The sequence below is a fragment of the Gobio gobio genome (genome assembly GCF_949357685.1).
Source record: "Gobio gobio genome assembly, chromosome: 7".
In the NCBI taxonomy this organism is placed as follows: domain Eukaryota; kingdom Metazoa; phylum Chordata; class Actinopteri; order Cypriniformes; family Gobionidae; genus Gobio; species Gobio gobio.
This window is the reverse complement of record NC_137103.1, coordinates 50786304-50806945: the sequence shown is the minus strand read 5'-3', so window position 1 is coordinate 50806945 and position 20642 is coordinate 50786304. Positions and strand designations below refer to the sequence as shown.

At 37.3% G+C, this 20642-nt stretch overlaps 2 protein-coding genes across 2 annotated transcripts in view; one reads left to right on the top strand and one right to left on the bottom strand.

Moving 5' to 3' along the window:
• Nucleotides 1-5760, bottom strand: part of stk39 (serine threonine kinase 39) — a 114713-nt gene extending 108953 nt beyond the window's left edge. Inside the window, exon 1 of the mRNA XM_079822557.1 lies at nt 5535-5760. Within this exon, the coding sequence (XP_079678683.1) occupies nt 5535-5640 (106 nt within the window). The 5' untranslated portion in view covers nt 5641-5760. The remainder of the gene's footprint in view (nt 1-5534) is intronic.
• Nucleotides 5761-10315: 4555 nt separating this feature from the next.
• cers6 (ceramide synthase 6) overlaps nt 10316-20642 on the top strand; it is a 93773-nt gene continuing 83446 nt past the window's right edge. The window contains exons 1-2 of the mRNA XM_079822523.1: nt 10316-10637; nt 17765-17870. Of these exons, the coding sequence (XP_079678649.1) occupies nt 10468-10637; nt 17765-17870 (276 nt within the window). The 5' untranslated portion in view covers nt 10316-10467. The remainder of the gene's footprint in view (nt 10638-17764; nt 17871-20642) is intronic.

Genomic DNA, 20642 nt, shown 5'->3' with positions numbered 1-20642 from the left:
AAAGTATGTGAATCCAATTGACTGTCCTTTGGCAGCATAACCTTCTTAACCAGTAAACAAAACGCTTTCAGTTCTGCAATATTCAGGCTGAGTTCAGGACTCAGCACTCAGACTGGGTCACTCAAGGTGGCATATTTTTATTGGTTGTTGATTTACTTGTGTGCTCTGGGTCCTGTTTCAACTGGCGGACAGATGGCCTTCAGTCTCCTGCAAAATGTCCTGAATCTGAGAAACTTGGGAAATCTTTTATTTATTTTTTTATTTTTTTTACATTTTCTATTTTCACTTTTTGCACACTTCAGACGTGCAACGATGCATTTTTGGGACATCAGTGGCTTCCTCTTGCAGTCATTTTAAGCAGAACACACACACCGCTGAACTTTCCCCATTTATAGACTGTTTTACCATGTCCGGGTGAACATCAAGGCATTCAGAGATGATTTCGTAACCCTTGCTCGGTGCTCGGAGATCTCTTTAGGTTTTTGAAAGTGTTCTACACTGATCCCACAATTCTGTGCATGCAGTCAAATGTCCATTTTTTTTAAATATTTGTCAACGGATCAATGATTTGCTTTGTTATGCCAGAAGAAGCTCACTTAAAATTTGTTCTAGATCATTAGACATGACCTCATAGTAGAGGTGCACAGTAAATGGGCGGGCAAGTATGGGCATTTTCAGGTCTTTCAATCGATTGGACGAAATGAGCTAGAGCAATTTACATATGAACGTGGCTGGAAACGACAGACAAACACACCAAGGCAGTCACAAGACCAGCCGAACTTTTAGAAATCAGGAATGGTGAGAGAACATTGTGCTTGGTGTGTTTTTCGTCTTCAGTCGAGAAAGTTCAAATCCCATCTGGCTAGCGCACGTCCCATAATGTTTATGCATTAGGTCAATAGGTGGAGAGTAGGGTGTCTTTTGTGGCTGTTTGAACACATCCGATCACATGAGCGTTTACACTATGCAATCCGGTTGAATGAGTTTTCAACTAGCTCTGGAAGTGGTCGAAAGTGGACAAGCTCAAGACGTTTTAGACCCTGTTCACACCTCTATTAAGCATCATCCACTTGTGATTCGATCGACCCAAAACGCATCTTAATACCAGGTGTAAACAGGGCCATAGTGTCTGAATCCATTTTTCTTAGAAGGTACCTTCATACAACACACTGTCTGTGAAGTCATTGACTGAACTGGGTAGCGAGGCAGAAACCAAAAACTTTAGCTGTACAAAGACGTTGCACTCATATTACTATGAATGGGAGAAAGTGCAACACACAACATGGCTGAATAAGTCCTGCCTTTTAAGTTAAAAGAGACAATCGATAATTGATAAAGTCAACGTGTCACTGCAGCTGCCATTAGAAGTTTGAGTTGCTATAGAAATAGTCAGTGTTCTGAGCCCGATCTAGCCCGAAAAATGAAATATTTTGTCATGATTTGAGAATTTGGAAAAAGAATGTATGAGAAAGTTGCTGTCAGATTTCATTGGTGATTTCAAATATGACATCTATTCGTAAGCTTGGTGAACAGCTTTGGAGAATTGTATGTTTCCCCATTCAAAGATATAAGAGCTGTACTTGCATGAAATAGCTGATCGAGAGGCGTTTAAAAGATGGCCGCCGCCAAGTGAAATGACTTGCCTTAAAGGGATAGTTCAACCAAAAATGAAATTTCTGTCATTAAGTACTCACCCTCATGTCCTTCCAAACCGTAAGACCTTCGTTCATCTTCAGAACACAAATTAAGTTAAGTAAATCTGAGAGCTTTCTGACCCCACATAGACAGTAACACAACGCTCACTTTCAATGTCCAGAGAGGTAGTAAAGACATTGTTAAAATAGTCCATGTGACTCCAGTGGTTCAACCTTAATGTTATGAAGCGAAGAGAATACTTTGCACGCAAAAAACGAACAAAAATAATGACTTTATTCAACAATCTCTTCTCTTCCGTGTCACTCTCCTACGCAATTCACATAAGCACCACAACGCTTGCATGTGATCATGGGATTGTGCTCGGCCAATAGTGAGCCGGCGTTCTGCCACAGAACCCAGAAGCGCTGCACTGTGTGAATAGCCCAACAACGTGAATAGCGTAAGAGAGTGACAGGGAAGAGAAGACATTGTTGAATAAAGTTTTAACATTATTTTAACACTATTTTAACAATGTCTTTACTACCTTTCTGAACCTTGAAAGTGTTTGTTGTGTTATGTGGTGTCAGAAAGCTCTCGGATTTCATCAAAAATATCTGAATTTGTGTTCCAAAGATGAACAAAGGTCTTACGGGTTTGGAAAGACATGAAGGTGAGTAATTAATGACAGAATGTTAGAAAACTAACCCTTTAAAGGGACTTTGGCAGAAACTCCATGGGTTCACATACACATTTTTCCTGCGACTGTATTTCAGCATTATATAGGCCAGCTGCCGCCATTCTCTCTGAATATTGAAAAACCCATATTGGTTGACCACTAATCAATACACACACATACAACTACATGGCACAGGGACAAAATAATATGAAATAATAATATAATATAACACAAAAAATATATATATACACACATTGTATATATATTATTATATATATATTAGCATTTTGTATTTATTTGATAGGGAATGCAGTAAAACAGTAATGTTGTGAAATATTATTACAATTAAAAAAGTAATTTATAATTTATGTAATTTATTCCTGTGATGTCAAAGCTGATCGAGAGGCGTTTAAAAGATGAGTGAAATGACTTGCCTTAAAGGGATAGTTCAACCAAAAATGAAATTTCTGTCATTAACAGTGTCACATGATCCTTCAGAAATCATTCTAATATGAGGATTTGCTGCTCAGGAAACATTTATTATCATCATCAGGGGTGCGCTGCTTCATATTTTTGTGGAAACTGTGATATATTTTACAGGATTCTTTGATAAATAGAAAGTTCAAAAGAACAGCATTTATCTGAAACAACTCTTTTGAAATATTATAAATGTGAATTTAATGCATCCTTGCTAAAAAAAAAAAAAGTATTAATTAAAACAAAATCGTATTTACCCCAAACTTCTGAATGTTTTTTATATATATAAAAGTATTGATTGACAACAATCAATGTATTAGACTGAATTTGACAGAGGACGTCTAGTTATTCAAAAAACTCCATTTATAGCCAATTGCTGATCCACACATTGTAAACACACATGCACAAACACACACGCAGTGCTGCTATTCACTCTGCAAGAGTGTGGGACTCTGCCAACTGCTGCTGACAGATAAGGAGGGGGTCCTGAACACCTACCGCACACACACACACACACACTAATAAGCAGAAGAAGTGCAGAGAAACTATACAGAAGCTCATCGTGCTAGCTCTTATGGAACTGATAGCATACAACTTTAAAATGCATCTCAACCTCACTGGGTTTAGAGCCATGAAGAGGTGCTTCTGTGTTTCTCTGTCTATTTACTTTGGGACCAACAAATCTGCAGGAAGTGGGTCCATCAATAGCAGGCCAATAGCTATAGCCTTTTTTGAGAATGCAGTGAAATGTCAATGAATGTGGAAGTCAGACAGTGTGTGTGCGTGTGCGTGTGCGTGTGCGTGTGTGTGTGTGTGTGTGTGTGTGTGTGTGTGTATAGGGCAAGTGTTGGGCAAGTTACTCTGAAAAAGTAATGAATTACTAGGTACTAATAACATCTTTAACAGTGTAATTAGATTACTGTACTAAAAATTATTGCATTACTTATTACTAATTACTTTCTAAATCCCATATCAACCTCAACCAGTTGAACAATACAAGGACAGACATGAATAAATAATATTGCATTATAAATATATAAAATTGCATAAATTATTCTTGAACGGACCAAAATATTTTAAAGGGAGAAGGTTACAATAACATTAGACTTTAAATTCTGATGTTAACTCCACTATTGTTTTATATAGAATTGCTGTCCAAATTACAGTAAATACTTACTAATTACTTGCACCCAATAGTAATTATATATATATATATATATATATATATATATATATATATATATATATATATATATATATATATATATATATATATATATATATATATATATATATATATATATATATATATATATATATATATATATATAGCATTGATGTAAATCGTAATTGATTGAGAGAGTTTTTGATTGTGTGTAATATAATATTCCATCTAAAACTATTTAAAAGTTTATTTGCATACTTTTATAACATTATAACATCATATTAACCATTTAAAATTATCTAGTGAAGGCAAAATTGTGGAAAAAAAATCATAAAAGAAATGATAATTTATGGAAATTTGGTCTTGATGTTGACCATCATGTAAAAAACTAGGCTATGCAAGACAGCAACTGCATAATGGTTTGCTATATTACTTTGCTATACATTATCTTTAATGATTTATATGAAGTAAACACTTCCTGAACTGAAGCAACTTAGTATCCATATACCTTTTTTGGATGAATTATTTTTTTAATGTGAGTTTAAAATAGGATTCAACAAGCTTTTGAGCAATGTTTATCTGTTCATCTCTCAATCATCATTTTATTTTACTGCATTATTATATTTTGCACCACAATAAAAACTACAGAGCTTTGATCATAAAATTAAGCATTTAAATATCCTCTTACTAAAACATGCATATGCATTTTATGTAAGTAGCCTGTTATAGCCTACTGTAATAAAGAGCTCACTGATGTACATTATATTAGAATTTAATCTTACTTTGTGGCCTTATAAAAATCAATATCTGCACCAAATTGCACATTTTGCTCATTTTTGGCCTCTGAATAAAACTGAGGTGTTTTTGCTCCTCGTGTATGAGCTCCATATTCTCACCATTTCATACTATATGAGCCTTAAAAGCCTGATGCATCAACATAAAACACACATGCAAACTTTGTTCTTTGTGTAAAACTTTCTGAAGTAGCAAAATGCACATTTAACAAACGAGAAGCGCACATTGCACAGCACGAGCAGCAGAGGGCGTCACGAGCAGAGCGCGAGCGCGAGCGCAAACGCATCGCATGCAGCAAATGACACCTTTGAATCTCACAGACAGTGCGAAGGCGTGCAAGTGCTGATAAGATCCACACACCTACAGCACACACTCACAACATTAAATACCTGATATTTATCAAATCATTATAATGGCTCTTGTTGCCATTGTTACTAGCGTTTTGCTTTTACCTGCGCTGTGCATCAACTTACCACTAAAACTTGGTTGCACTTTTTTTGGCACAAAAAAATAACCTTCCCTACATGTGTCATAACGGCACCTTTGCAGTAAACATCACAGCGTAGCCTGACGACTCACTGGAGCATCATTGCTCATAACACGCGCACTGTCCTGAGCATGACATTACACCTATAGCTTCAAAACATATGGTCGGAAGCGTCACTTGTCATATCCGCATTGCATTACTGTCATCAGCCAGTGCATATGGGGAAAAAGCCGGTAGGCCCAATCCAAACCAACAAACTACAGCCACTGACGGGCTGAAATCCATCTGCAAGTACCCACCGATCACCTCCTGTAGCTCGTACGCCTCCTTGACAATGGGCCAGCTGGTGGTGAGCGCCGGCTGCGGGGTTTGGACGGCCGCCGGGGAGTCGCTCTGCTCCGCCATGATGCTGCTGAGAGAGTCGCTCTCACTCGCTCACCTCACTGGCTCACTCACTCACTCACCGCTGCCTCCGCTGCTGCTGCTGCTGGATCACTACCGCCTGCGATCAACACATCCGGAGAGGAGACACATCTCCAATCCTACTACAGCGAAGGCTTAGCTCATGAATATTCATCTCGGCGCGCTGATATCACTACAGCGTAGCTTGTGGATATTAATTAGCTTATGAATACATTACAGACTCGGTCTTGGTGACGTTGTTTTAAGTGTTTTATTCTGCCTTTTCACTTATTACATGTCTTGTTTTCATAAGGAATATTAGCTTATTTAATTAATATTCCACTACTTAACTGCTATTGACTATATTTTGTATACATAAATGTAAATATGGGGGAAATGAGTCTGTTTGTTTTTTGTTTAATGGCAGAAGTTCAAAAATACCTAAAAACAATATTAAGAGGGAAAAGCATATTTATTTATCCACCCGTGTGTGTGCGCGTGTGGGCATGTTTTTGTGAAATATCAGGACACAAATGTGTATAATGACATATTAGGTATTACAAAAAAAGGGTGAAATATGAGGAGGTTACCCATGTCCTCACTTTTCAAAAGGCTTATAAATCATACAGAATGAGGGTTTTTTTCACAGAAAGTAAACTGTGCAGTTTCCTGTGATGGGTAGGTTTAGGGGCAGTGTAGGGGGATAGAAAATACGGTTTGTACGGTATAAAAACCATTATGCCAAAAAAAAAAACTGTGTATGTGTGTGTGTGTACATATACTCACAGACGTATAAATATGTGTACAGTATATATGTATATAGGTTTCCCAGTAGAATATTGCCCAAAGCATCACACTGCCCCCATTGGCTTGCCTTCTTCCCATAGTGCATCCTGGTGCCATGTGTTCCCCACACACACACCCGGCCATCCACATGATGTAAAAGAAAATGTGATTCATCAGACCAGGCCACCTTTTTCCATTGCTCCGTGGTCCAGTTCTGATGCTCACATGCCCAGTGTTGGCTCTTTTGGGCGGTGGACAGGGGTCAGCATGGGCACCCTGACTGGTCTGTGACTATGCAGTCCCATATGCAACAAACGGCGATGCACTGTGTATTCTGACACCTTTCTATCAGAACCAGCATTAACTTCTTGAGCAATTTGAGCTACAGTAGCTCGTCTGTTTGATCGGACCACACGGACCAGCCTTCGCTCCCCACATGCATCAATGAGCCTTGGCCGTCCATGACCCTGTCGCCGGTTCACCACTGTTCCTTCCTGGGAGCACTTTTGATAGACGCTGACCACTGCAGACCAGGAACACCCCACAAGAGCTGCAGTTTTGGAGATGCTCTGACCCAGTCGTGTAGCCATCACAATTGCCCTTACACTTGCCCATTTTTCCTGCTTCTAACACATCAACTTTGAGGACAAAATGTTCACTTGCTGCCTAATATATCCCGCCTACTAACAGGTGCCGTGATGAAGAGATAATCAGTGTTATTCACTTCACCTGTCATAATGTTATGCCTGATCGGATATGCGTCACCGTTTCTGAGAAAGATAGTTTTTGCACAGAAAACCCATAACAAAGCAATATAAAATTTTACACATATCAAAGATAAAGACACTGTCTTCAGGACATGAAGTTTATACCCCTGTAAAACCTTTTAATCCATGCATTTTTTTTAAATCCACAATGTACAGTATCTAAACAAACAAACAAACATGTTCAATGAAATTTGGTCATTCCTACAATTTTCACTAATCTCAATAACTTAGTGGCATTCTTCTGTCAACCCTGACAAAGGGCATCTCAAGAACTGCACTCCAGTGGTTCAGGTCCTCTCAGGTGAGGTGAGGTCCTCAGGAGGTGTCTAAGTCGAAATGTCCTACTGGAGTACCTCAGGGCTCAGTGCTCGGACCACTTCTCTTCCCAATCTACATGTCATCACTGGGATCTGTCATTTAGAAACATGTTTTTTCCCATCACTGCTATGCCGACGACACTCAACTCTACCTCTCATTCCATGCTGCTCGCATCTCGGCCTGCCTGAAGGACCACCACCTTCAACTCGACCTTGCAAAGATGGAACTTCTTGTGGTCTCGGCCAACCCAAAACCTCATCACAAGCTCTCCATTCAAATAGGTTCGTCAACCATAACTCCTTCCAGGACAGCCAGTAACCTTGGAGTTGCGATTGATGATCAGTTAAGCTTCACAGACCACATTGCTAGAACTTCCCAGTCCTGCAGATTTGCCTTATACAAAATCAGGCTCTTCCTATTGGAGCATACACAACTCCTTATCCAAGCTCTTGTTCTATCCAGACTGGACTATTGCAATGCTCTCTTGGCAAGCCTTCCAGCAAACCTCTGCAACTGATCCAAATTGCAGCAAGAGTGTTTTTTAACGAGCCAAAGAGAGCTCCCATCACACCTCTCTTCATCGGTTTGCATTGCACTTGCCAATAGTGCATCAATTTCAAGGCTCTGATGTTTGCCTATAAGACAGGGGTGTCCAAACTCGGTCCTGGAGGGCCACTGTCCTGCAGAGTTTAGCTCTTACTTGCCTCAACGCCTGTCTGGAAGTTTCTACTATATGCCTAATAAGACCTAGATTAGCTGGTTCAGGTGTGTTTAATTGGGGTTGGAGCTAAACTTTGCAGGACAGTGGCCCTCCAGGATCAGGATTGGACACCCCTGCTATAAGACATCCACTGGCTCTGCACCCTATACCTAAACTCACTACTTTAGACTTATGCAGCCTCCAGAAGCTTGCGTTCTGCAAGTGAACGGTGCCTTTAGGTGCCATCCCAAAAAGTCAAAATCAATCTCACTCAATCCCACCTTTTCCTTGTCTGGTCCCTGCTGATGGAATGACCTGCTTATCTCAACCTCCGCCATTTTCAAGAAACGGCTGAAGACGCATAATTTTCGTCAACACTTGACCCCATTAAAAGTATTGTAAATGTAATTTTTTGTTTTGTTATAAATCTTCATGAACTACAATATTTAACTCCACTTCTGTTAAAAAGATTTTGATAAGAGGTTGGGTCTTGATAAATTTAGCTTTATGTATAAAGTATAAATACTTTACATTACGGTTTACGATATATTAACTATTTGTGTTCACGTCTGTACAACCTGTACAATGTAAAAACATAAAGTCCAGCATTGCAGTGGCCGCAGGGACCGCTCGCCCAGCAGGTGGCGCCATTTCATAAGCTTTGGGCCCATGACAGGTAACCCGCTTAAATTTGTTTTATGCTTTTATTTTGATTTAGAACTATATGGGATTTATATTGCAAGGAGCCAGACTAATATAAAAATAGGTTTATTACATATAAGGATAAAATAATACATGAATAACACAAAATGAATACATTAATAAATTCACAAATAAAAATGTACAGATGGAATTACACATGGTTATGGTTAACTAAAACTATTAGGCTACATTTAGTTTGTTAATTGAAATAAAGCTGAAAAAAAAACATAACTAAATTTATACGTTCATACGTTCAAAACGAAAATACATTTTTTTAAATTACTAATTTATTGCCTAGTAATAAATAAATAAACAGTAAAACTGAACTAAACATAAATAGTAACATTTAAGATTAAAAATGAATCCGAAATTAAAATGAGAGCTGAAAATATGATAGTAACTAATTCAAACTATTAATACAAATATTTTATAGTAAATGATACTCAAATAGCACTGGCTCAAAACTTGAAGTTATTTATAGGCGTATATGACATTTATACCTTCATGGGTTCATATATATATATATATATATATATATATATATATATATATATATATATATATATATATATATATATATATATATATATATATATATATATATATATATATATATGTGTATGTATGTATGTATATATATATATATATATATATATATGTATATATATATATATATATATATATATATATATATGTATATATATATATATATATATATATATATATATATGTATATATATATATATATATATATATATATATATATGTATATATATATATATATATATATATATATATATATATATATATATATATATATATATATATATATATATATATATATATATATATATATATATATATATATGAACAAGCTCTATTGAAATATTGTAATATTTCTTCTTCCCAAATATTGTTTTTGTTCATATAGCCTATATATATATATATATATATATATATATATATATATATATATATATATATATATATATATATATAAATAAATAAATAAATAAATGCATGAAAGAACAGTAACAGCAATTGTCATAGTCATACCAAAATAATACAATAATACGCCAAGGTCCTTCAGTCTTTCAGTCCAGATGAAGTGTCTCGTAGTTTTTAAGTTTTTAGATAATTCAATAGATTCAAAATACATTTCATATTTCATAAAGTTTAAATCTTAAAAAAGAGGTTTGCAATTAGAAAATGTACATTTATGAATATGATTTTTGGCTAACAGAAAAATAAGATTGATAGAATAATTATCATTTTTCTTTTCACGTGTTAATTTAATTTCTTCCTGAGCTGTTCCTTTAAGCGACGCGTTTATGATTGACAAGCTCGCGGACCAATCAGCATCGCGGAGGCGGAGCGTGTCGGGCGCATTCTACTTCCCTACATTGGAGAGAGTGGAGACTCACAACACGAGCGGGCGGTCCATCATCACCAACATCATCATCATCACACTGGACCTGCAAAGATCAGCCGTGAAAGAGCGTCGCAAGCCGCATCGGCCATTGACCGCACATCAGCACGGGCGCCAAGACATCAGACATGGCAGGGATTCTGGTGTGGTTCTGGAACGAGAGGTTCTGGCTCCCGCACAACGTAACCTGGGCTGACTTGAAAAACACAGACGAGTCAACCTTCCCACAAGCCGAGGATCTGTATCTAGCGTGTCCTTTAGCATTCTGCATGTTTATGATCCGGCTGGTCTTTGAGAGGTACGTCCAGTGTCACATCTTCATCTTCACCACCACCACCAGCACCAGCATCATCATCATCTTCACTGCTGAAGATGATGTTGCGCTCAGGGCTTCATCCTCAGCAGATGATCATGATGGGACTGGTGGTTTGTGCTCCTTCACATTGCCACTGAATCCTTGTATGAATTAGGACAATGACAGGAACTCAGTGTGGCCCGTCTTCTGGAATAATGATAGTGATGGAAGTAGGTCAGTGCCTCTCTGTTTTGTAGTTCAGTCATAGGTGTGCCTTTTGTTTTTTGTTTTGTAAATGGAATGCTTTTATAGCAAATGTAAAGTTTTTAAATATCCCATTGACTCCAAACACGGGGGCATCTTGTCACACTACTGTATGGGGTAAGTTGTCACAAAGGGAACCCGTCCTTTTCAGCACAAAAACTGTGAAACTATTACTGTATGAAACACAAAAATATAGTTTCCTATTATGCATTATATCGCGTAAATGTAGGCCAATTATGTAACATATTAAGTCAATATTCAGGTTTATAGAAACCTGCCAAAGGCATATATTAATCATCATTTTGGGTCATCTTATTTAGAATATTTACAAACATTAAAAGAAACGTCATGGCCTACATTTTTTGAGAGTCTCATGACCTACATTATGCAATTCATCACTCTGATAGATTCCTGTATATGTTTATTAAATCCATGCATGAATATTCCAACAGCTGTGGATCATGCAAAACATCTTTTTCATCCATATTTCACCTGCTCTGGTGAATATAAGATAAAAACAAATAATATTAATAATGTTTTTGATAGACGTTGTTTTGTTTGTTTTTTGAACAAAAACAGTAATATTGTGAAATATTATTACCATTCAAATAACAGTGTTCTGTTTGAATATACATTCAAATGTAATTTATTCCTGTGATCAAAGCTGAATTTTCAGCATCATTACTCCAGTCTTCAGTGTCACATGATCCTTCAGAAATCATTCTAATATGATGATTTTCTTTTATCAATGTGTGCTGCTTCATATTTCTTTGGAAAACTTTCTTTTGAAAAATTATAAATATCTTTACTGTCACTTTTGACCAATTTAATGCACCCTTGCTGAATAAAATAATTAATTTCTTTAAAAAAAATAGTGCTGTCAAATCGATTAATCGCGATTAATCGCATCCAAAATAAAAGTTTGAGTTTACATAATATATGTGTGTTTACTGTATATAAATACACACACATTCATGTATATATTAAATACATATTTGCATGTACTGTATATTTATTTATACCATATATAAATATTCTATATAAATATAACACATTTAGTGTTCAAGAGTTACAAAAAAAACAGAAATCCATTTTCCAAACCGTGGTTTTGTCTTACCCTGAATCATTATGGTACACTTATAATAAGTGTTTATATTGGGACTATTTTAGACCGGTCTGGTAGGAACCGCTGCGGAGGAGCACAGTCCCTGCGTGACTCGCCATAGACATAAACAGAGAGAAGTAGCTCCGGCTGCAATGTTCTTCCGCAAGACGCATGCAGTTCTGTTTATTAACTGCTAGAGCGCAAAAAGTTATGGACTGCAGCTTTAAATATAAACATGCAAGTGTGTGTATTTATATATACATAATTATACACAGTACACACACATATATTATCTAAACACTTACTTTTATTTTGGATGCGATTAATCGCGATTAATCGATTTGACAGCTCAAAAAAAAAAACTTTTGAATGGTAGTGTATATGCAAGTAATTATATATTAGGTAATCATGCTCATCTGTTTGTCAGAACCATGATACATCAACTCACACAAATGGAAAAGAAATGGATAATTTACATAATTTTACATAATTGTTTAGTAGGTGCTGTGTAGCAACACCAGAAAACAATTTCAAAAACAATTAGCGCATGAGTAGAATATGGAAATGTGATCAATATTGAATGATTTTCTGTGTTGACTCAGTTTGAAAATATTTTGCAGTCTCAATTCATTCATTTATTGATGCGAGTGCTAGATTTTTCAATATTTATAACAAATATCGGACACATTATTTTAGTTGTTGACGTTGTTGATAGGCAATGAAAAATATGAAGTGGGAAATGCACCCAAAACTTTTCAACAGATTAAACCAAAATATATCTTGTCTAGAACCAGTGTCTGGTTCAAAACCACTGCTATAGAAATGAGCTTTTGTGCATTTGGGCTTTTACATACCCACTCTGTGACAACTAGCCCCGGCCTCCCCCATATAGTAATTATATCATTGATATTACTCACTGTGAGTATCAGCAGTATATCATGCTGTTTGTTTGTTTATGAAACTTAAACATTCATTTTGCGCTATTATGAGCTTTGACATCTGCAAGCGTGTTGGCTTTTCGATGTCACAAAAGCAGCAGTTTTGACATATTCCCAGTGGGACGGCACAGTCAGGTTTTGTGTTTATGTATGCCACAGACCATCTGCTCGTCACCTTCATCTGACAGAGTTCTTCAGATCTCGCCGGCTTAAATTTGCTCTTCATTGTTAGAAGGTGAAATATACTGTCTCCTCTGGGATAGTGTCTAGGGAGGAAGATGGATCTTCTAGGATTTTTTTTTCTTTTATTACCAAAGTTTAATCCATGTGTTCTGAAGCTGGTTGAGACATTTGGAGCCGACTTTATTTTGAAACGTTTTCCAAAATAATAAAAAGCAATTAGTGTCCAGCCAGGTCTTCACTGTGGCATCACTTAGCTTCCTCTGTGGAGAGAGGACACATTATCCGAAGTGCAAGCGTCCTCTTCCATCCTCCTGCATTGTACAATCGCTGTAAAGTTTTACGACGAGGAACGGCACATTTATGGCATTTCAGCCCCACAAAAGCAAACAGTGTGCAAGCCTCAAATCAGTCTGAGCGCTGACTTCATAACCTTATCGTGGCTCTTCAGCTTTATATATAAGGAGCATTTCTGGAGCATTTTCTGCACCGAATTGCATTTTCATTGTATGAGGGCTTTTAATTGGATGAGCTTATTAATTAAGAGGCAAAAGCTCATTACAACCGTCTGCTGTCACCTCCATTTCCACTCTAGTGACATCTCACTTCTCATGCCCAGCATTAGATGACAAGTTCTTCTCTAGGTATACACCAATCAGGCACAACATTATGACCTAATATTGTGTTGGTCCCCCTTTTGCTGCATGGACTCCACTAGACCCCTGAAGGTGTGCTGTGGTATCTGGCACCAAGGTGTTAGCAGCAGATCCTTTAAGTCCTGTAAGTTGCGAGTCACTTCGCCTGTCATAATGTTATGCCTGATCGGTGTATATTTAAATATATACTGCCCGGCCAAAAAAAAAGGCAAATGCTTAAGAGTCTATGATTGGATCATTATTGCAGTGATTTATTATGTTTCTAGCATGTTATATGTTTAGCAGCAGTTCTTCTAACCAGGGCCGTAACAAGTCCCCTCCAATAATTGGAAATGGACAAATTGCCCCCCCCAATATATATATATATTTTTTTAATGCTGCTCAGCCTCCATTACGCACCGCTCTGTTTGTTGTTAGGATGGCAGACAGTTTCAAAATCTAAGCGGTCGCTTTTAGTTTTTCCAGTGAAAGAGTGTGTGTGTGGGGTATAAGATATAAGTTGCTAAACATTTATTATTTGACAACAGTTTCACGATGGACATTTTTAACGCCTCACAGTAACATACAGTGATGCAAGCTACTCAAATTTTTGTAATATAATTTCGTAATTTCGAATTGAAAATATGCTAAATATCATCTAAATTATGTCATTCTTAACTGAATGTGACAAGACAAGAAACGTTGTTTTTTTTGACCTATTAGACATTAAATAAAATAATATTTGCAAAGAGTTTAATAATTACTTCACAAATATAGAGGCTATAATTAGACCCAGAACTTATTTTACTGTTCTTATTCTTACTTTATTCCATTAAAGCTGCACTATGTAAAATTTTTTCAGTAAAATATCCAAAAACCACTAGGCCAGTGTTATATATTTTGTTCAGTTGAGTACTTACAATATCCCAAATGTTTCCAACTATTTGTAAATCGTGAGAAATTGCTATTTTAACCGAGGAACTGGGACGTGTGAGGGAGTCGCCTGTCGATGGCGTCATATCTGCGTTACCCTCGGTTTCCGGTTTTATTTTGCAGAAACGCTTTACTCTCACTGCAGTGTGAACAAGTGTCATAGCAGCTGCCGAGCGAACGCACAGAGTAACGTCATAACATCATTTTCATCACACAGATGTATCTAATATGATGAACAGAGCTGCGTTACCTCATACTCATGACCAGAAAAGCGGAAGTAGCGCCGAAGACTGTGGCATAATAAAAGTCCCGCCAGCGACTATGCCATAATAAAAGTCAGAGGCGTGGCATGTGGCGTGTGGCGTGCATCTTATTAAAGCTACACTATGTAACTTTTCCGTCCACTAGAGGTCGCCTGTTCAAAACAAAGGCGTAGTTTGATGACGCCACGTTTGAGCGCAGAATCATGGGACATGTGGTCTTCACCTCACAGCCGGTGGAAAACAGTCAGGATTGGACTCAGAAATCATGTTCATGGATGCGATTATTAACGTTACTGTAGGGAAGCAGAGCAGGACCGAGTGTTGTGGAGCTGAGCAAGGCCGCAGGAGCGATTGAAGAGCGGGACTGTTATTATGGCATAGTCGCCAACGGGACTTTTATTATGACACGGTTGCCGGTGCCACTTCCTCTTTTCCAGTCATGAGTGAGGTAACGCAACTCTGTTTATCGTATTAGATATATCTAAGTGTGTTGAAAAGGAAGTTATGACGTTCGCTCGGCGGCTGCTATGACACTTTTTCACACTGCAGTGTGAAACCAAGGGTGACGCAGATATGATGCAATCGACAGGCGACTCCCTCACACGCATATCTCACACGTCCCGATTCCTCGGTTAAAATAGCAATTTCTCACGATTTACAAATAGTTGGAAACATTTGGGATATTCTAAGTACTCAACTGAACAAAATATATAACACTGGCTTAGTGGTTTCTGGATATTTTACTGCAAAAATCCTACATAGTTCACCTTTAACAATCGCTCCTGCTTCTGCTTCATACTACAGTAACGTTAATAATCACATGAACATGATTTTTGCCAGAGTCCTATCCCGATTCTTTTCCACCGGCTGTGAGGTGAAGACCACACGTCCCAAGATTCTGCGCTCAAACTTGGCGTCATCAAACTACGCCTTTGTTTTGAATAAGTGTCCTCTAGTGGACGGAAAAGTTGCATAGTGCAGCTTTAAATCCCTTTTAATCCTTGAATTATTAAATACTGCTGGACTCTTGCATTGTCAATACAAGATCTTGACCAAAAATTTATGGAAATAAATGTTGTGATGTTATTTTCATCAAGAGGTGCATTAATCAACAATAATGATCCAGTCACAATAATGATCCAGAAAAGTATATATATTTTGGCCTGGCAAATACGCACAAAAGTTTGTGGTCTGTAAGATTATTTTTATAGATGAATTGAACTCATTTAATATTTGATAGCAGAATTGAATTCTATTTGCATGATTGAATCATTATGTCCCTGTTTATCCCTGTAAAGCTGCGTTGAAACAATCTGTATTGTATAAAGCGCTATATAAATAAAGGTGACTTGACCTAGATTTGACTTTTTGAAAGAAGTCTCTTCTGCTCACCAAGGCTGCATGTCTTTGACCAAAAATACAGTGACCAAAAAAACTCCTTTCTGTTTGAATATATATTATAAATGTAATTTATAAAGCTGAATTTTCAGCATCATTACTCATCTTCAGTGTCACATGATCCTTCAGAAATCATTCTAACATGATAATTTGATGCTCAAAAACATGTATTATTATTATCGTTGCTGAAAACTGTTCAATATTGTTCATTGAATATAAATTTCAAAAGATCTTTAATTGTCTTTACTGTAATTTCTGATCAATTTAATGTAATTTTGCAGAATAAAAGTATTAATTTCTTAAAGAAACACCCCAAACTTTTGAACGGTAATAAAATATTCATAAATATTCTTAGTTTATGTTCTGATGTATCATTTGAGCTCATTAACTCTGTAAAAACTAATATATGCTTGTGTTAAGGATGTATTTCTATAAAAGTGTATGCCAGACATTTCAAATATATGCTCTGCTCAGTTCAGCTTTATTAAGTATAAGTTGATTATTAACACAATGTAATTAGCAAGCTAAAGTTAGACATTGCTGGATTGAGTTATAATACATGAGGATGTCAACGTGAACTTCATCTTCGAAATCAATGTTGATATCATCATAATGATGTGTGTACTTTAATCCAACATCACAAAATATCCCAGAATTCATCAAACCCTTCATTAATACTCACTGATGCTTGTGCTGTGGGTTTACCACCACAATGATGTCACTTCCTGGAGGAAGATTTCATCAACATACTGGTTTTTGTTAGTTAAAGGTCGTAAAGGGAAATTCTGTGAATTGACGACCAAATAAGCACTATTGCCATATTTAAGAAAATGCCATTTTATCATTTTCGACGTTGGACAAAATATCAACATGTGCTTAAAGAAAATGGAATGATTGATGATCACTTCATTGACAATTTACAAAATATTAAACTCACCATTTTTGAGATGGATGTTTATCACATTAAGAGATTTTGAGGATATGAAAATGTACTGCAAAGTAGCAATGACCCATGAAATGTTTCTTCGGGTTGTTTTTCCTTTGTAACATTCTCATTATCAGATCAACATGATATAGTCGAATTAGCATAACAATACCAGCTTTAATGCAGTTGCTCTGATCAGCGGCTGTTTGTTGCTAATACACAGATGTTTATCAGACCTTATAGCTAGTCAGACGAAATGTTTACAACTGGCCTGTGTGGTTTTCCGCGCTGTCTCTGAAGATTTGGTAACACGTCCACGGTGATTGCAAACAGGAGCCGCCCGCTGTGGTTGCAGGCATTTTATCTCTGAGGATCCCTTCCAAAACGCATTTTTAATGCAGCCTGTCAGACTTTAGGAATTAAGTTAGCAAGCACTGATATTACAAGATATAAATCTAATAATAAAGTCTTCTTTGTTATTGGTTGTAGGTTTATTGCAAGACCATGTGCACTAGGTCTGAAAATCCAGGCCAACGGACCGCAGAAGGCTCAGCACAACGCCATTCTGGAGAAGGTCTTCACTGCCATCACCAAGGTAAAGACCATGTTTCTTACCACGGCAAAAGAGGATTTATTGCTCGGGGAGGGTAAGAAGCAGCACTATAACACTCTGGTTTTTGAGCGGTTTAGTGCTTTTATAAATGGCCGTGACAACATAGGGTTATCACAAAAAATTCAGTACGCTAGTTTCAATACGACAGTAATAACATGCTACTGAACAGATATTTGTATTTAAAGGGATAGTTCAGCCAAAAATGTAATTTCTCTCATCATTTACTCACTGTCATGCCACCCCTGATGTATATGACTTTCTTCAGATAAACACTAAAGCCCTATTCGGACGGTAATTGTTTCTCGTGGGGTCATAATAAGGGTCATTTAATCTTCGCCCGAATCCACATCTTTCAAGAATATATCACTTCAAAATTCACTGTTTAAATCCTTTTTGACCACTGTAGAGCACCGTACGGTTGCGCTTCGCTGTAATTTGGATGCATTTATTACTGAAATGCTGGCAAGTATTTACAAGAGCAATGTATTTCATCACCGCTCAAAAAATAAAAAGAAGAAGCATGTAAACATTGGAAATGGGCCGTTATTACAGCAGCAATTATATATGTTAAAATAACCGCAGCATTATGTTTACCTCATGTACATAAGAGGCTGTATTCCGCTCATTTCCATGTGGAATAAAATGACATCCTTTATTTTGAGATAAAATACAAGACAGAAAACCTATGCGTCTATATATCTTCCTATTTTTAAACAGATTTAAATAATTAAATAATAATTAGGATATTATTTTCCTCTTATAACTGACAACTAAGGAAAATCCCAAATTCATTATCTCAAAAAATTTGAATATTGAATATTGAAAAGGTTCAATATTGAAGACACCTGGAGCCACACTCTAATCAGCTAATTAACTCAAAACCGTCTCTCAGTCTAGTTCTGTAGGCTACACAATCATGAGGAAGACTGCTGACTTTACAGTTGTCCAAAAGACGACCATTGACACCTTGCACAAGGAGGGCAAGACACAAAAGGTCATTGCAAAAGAGGCTGGCTGGTCACTGAGCTCTGTGTCCAAGCACATTAATAGAGAGGCGAAGGGAAGGAAAAGATGTGGTAGAAAAAAAGTGTACAAGCAATAGGGATAACCGCACCCTGGAGAGGATTGTTAAACAAAACCCATTCAAAAATGTGGGGGAGATTCACAAAGAGTGGACTGCAGCTGGAGTCAGTGCTTCAAGAACCACTACACACAGACGTATGCAAGACATGGGTTTCAGCCGTCGCATTCCTTGTCTCAAGCCACTCTTGAACAACAGACAGCGTCAGAAGCGTCTCGCCTGGGCTAAAGACAAAAAGGACTGGACTGCTGCTGAGTGGTCCAAAGTTATGTTCTCTGATGAAAGTAAATTTTGCACTTCCTTTGGAAATCAGGGTCCCAGAGTCTGGAGGAAGAGAGGAGAGGCACACAATCCACGTTGCTTGAGGTCCAGTGTAAAGTATCCACAGTCAGTGATGGTTTGGGGTGCCATGTCATCTGCTGGTGTTGGTCCACTGTGTTTTCTGAGGTCCAAGGTCAACGCAGGCGCATACCAGGAAGTTTTAGAGCACTTCATGCTTCCTGCTGCTGACCAACTTTATGGAAATGCAGATATCATTTTCCAACAGGACTTGGCACCTGCACACAGTGCCAAAGCAACCAGTACCTGGTTTAAGGACCATGGTATCCCTGTTCTTAATTGGCCAGCAAACTCGCCTGACCTTAACCCCATAGAAAATCTGTGGGGTATTGTGAAGAGGAAGATGCGATACGCCAGACCCAACAATGCAGAAGAGCTGAAGGCCACTATCAGAGCAACCTGGGCTCTCATAACACCTGAGCAGTGCCACAGACTGATCGACTCCATGCCACGCCGCATTGCTGCAGTAATTCAGGCTAAAGGAGCCCCAACTAAGTATTGAGTGCTGTACATGCTCATAATTTTCATGTTCATACTTTTCAGTTGGCCAAGATTTCTAAAAATTCCTTTCATTGTATTGGTCTTCAGTAATATTCAAATTTTCTGAGATACTAAATTTGGGATTTTCCTTAGTTGTCAGTTATAATCATCAAAATTAAAAGAAATAAACATTTGAAATATTTCAGTCTGTGTGTAATGAATGAATATAATATACAAGTTTCACTTTTTGAATGGAATTAGTGAAATAAATCAACTTTTTGATGATATTCTAATTATATGACCAGCACCTGTATATGTCCATATAATGCAGGTGAATGGGTTCAGCTCGTTTGTCATTCACGGAAAAATCACTCACGGCGATCATGATAATAATAGCAATGATTTACAAAAGGTAAAAATATTTGTATTTTTCTTACACACACCTGTTGTTTTGCTTCAGAAGACATTGATTGATCCACTGGGGTCATTACAGTCACAATCGCTGTGTGTGGTTTTTCAACGGTGCATTGAGTGTTTGTGTTTATCATCATGGATGGCATGAGGGCCGGGTCGTAGGCAGTGTTTTATAATCACTGAGGTCCTAAATTTGAGCTGGTTAGGGGGGTTCTGGGGCATGCACCCCCGAGAAAATTTAGATTTCTCTGATCTACATATGTGCATGTCAAGATGTTTGAAGGCCAAAAAATGGATAAGAAATAGCTTTAAAACTGTCAGTGGGTAGTAGATTATTTGTCAATACCTGCTCTCTTCTCATCTCCATCACTCTTTCTTTTTCTCTCATTCTCCTTATCTTGCTCGGTCTCTTCCCCTCCTAAAGTTGAACTTTGACTGAG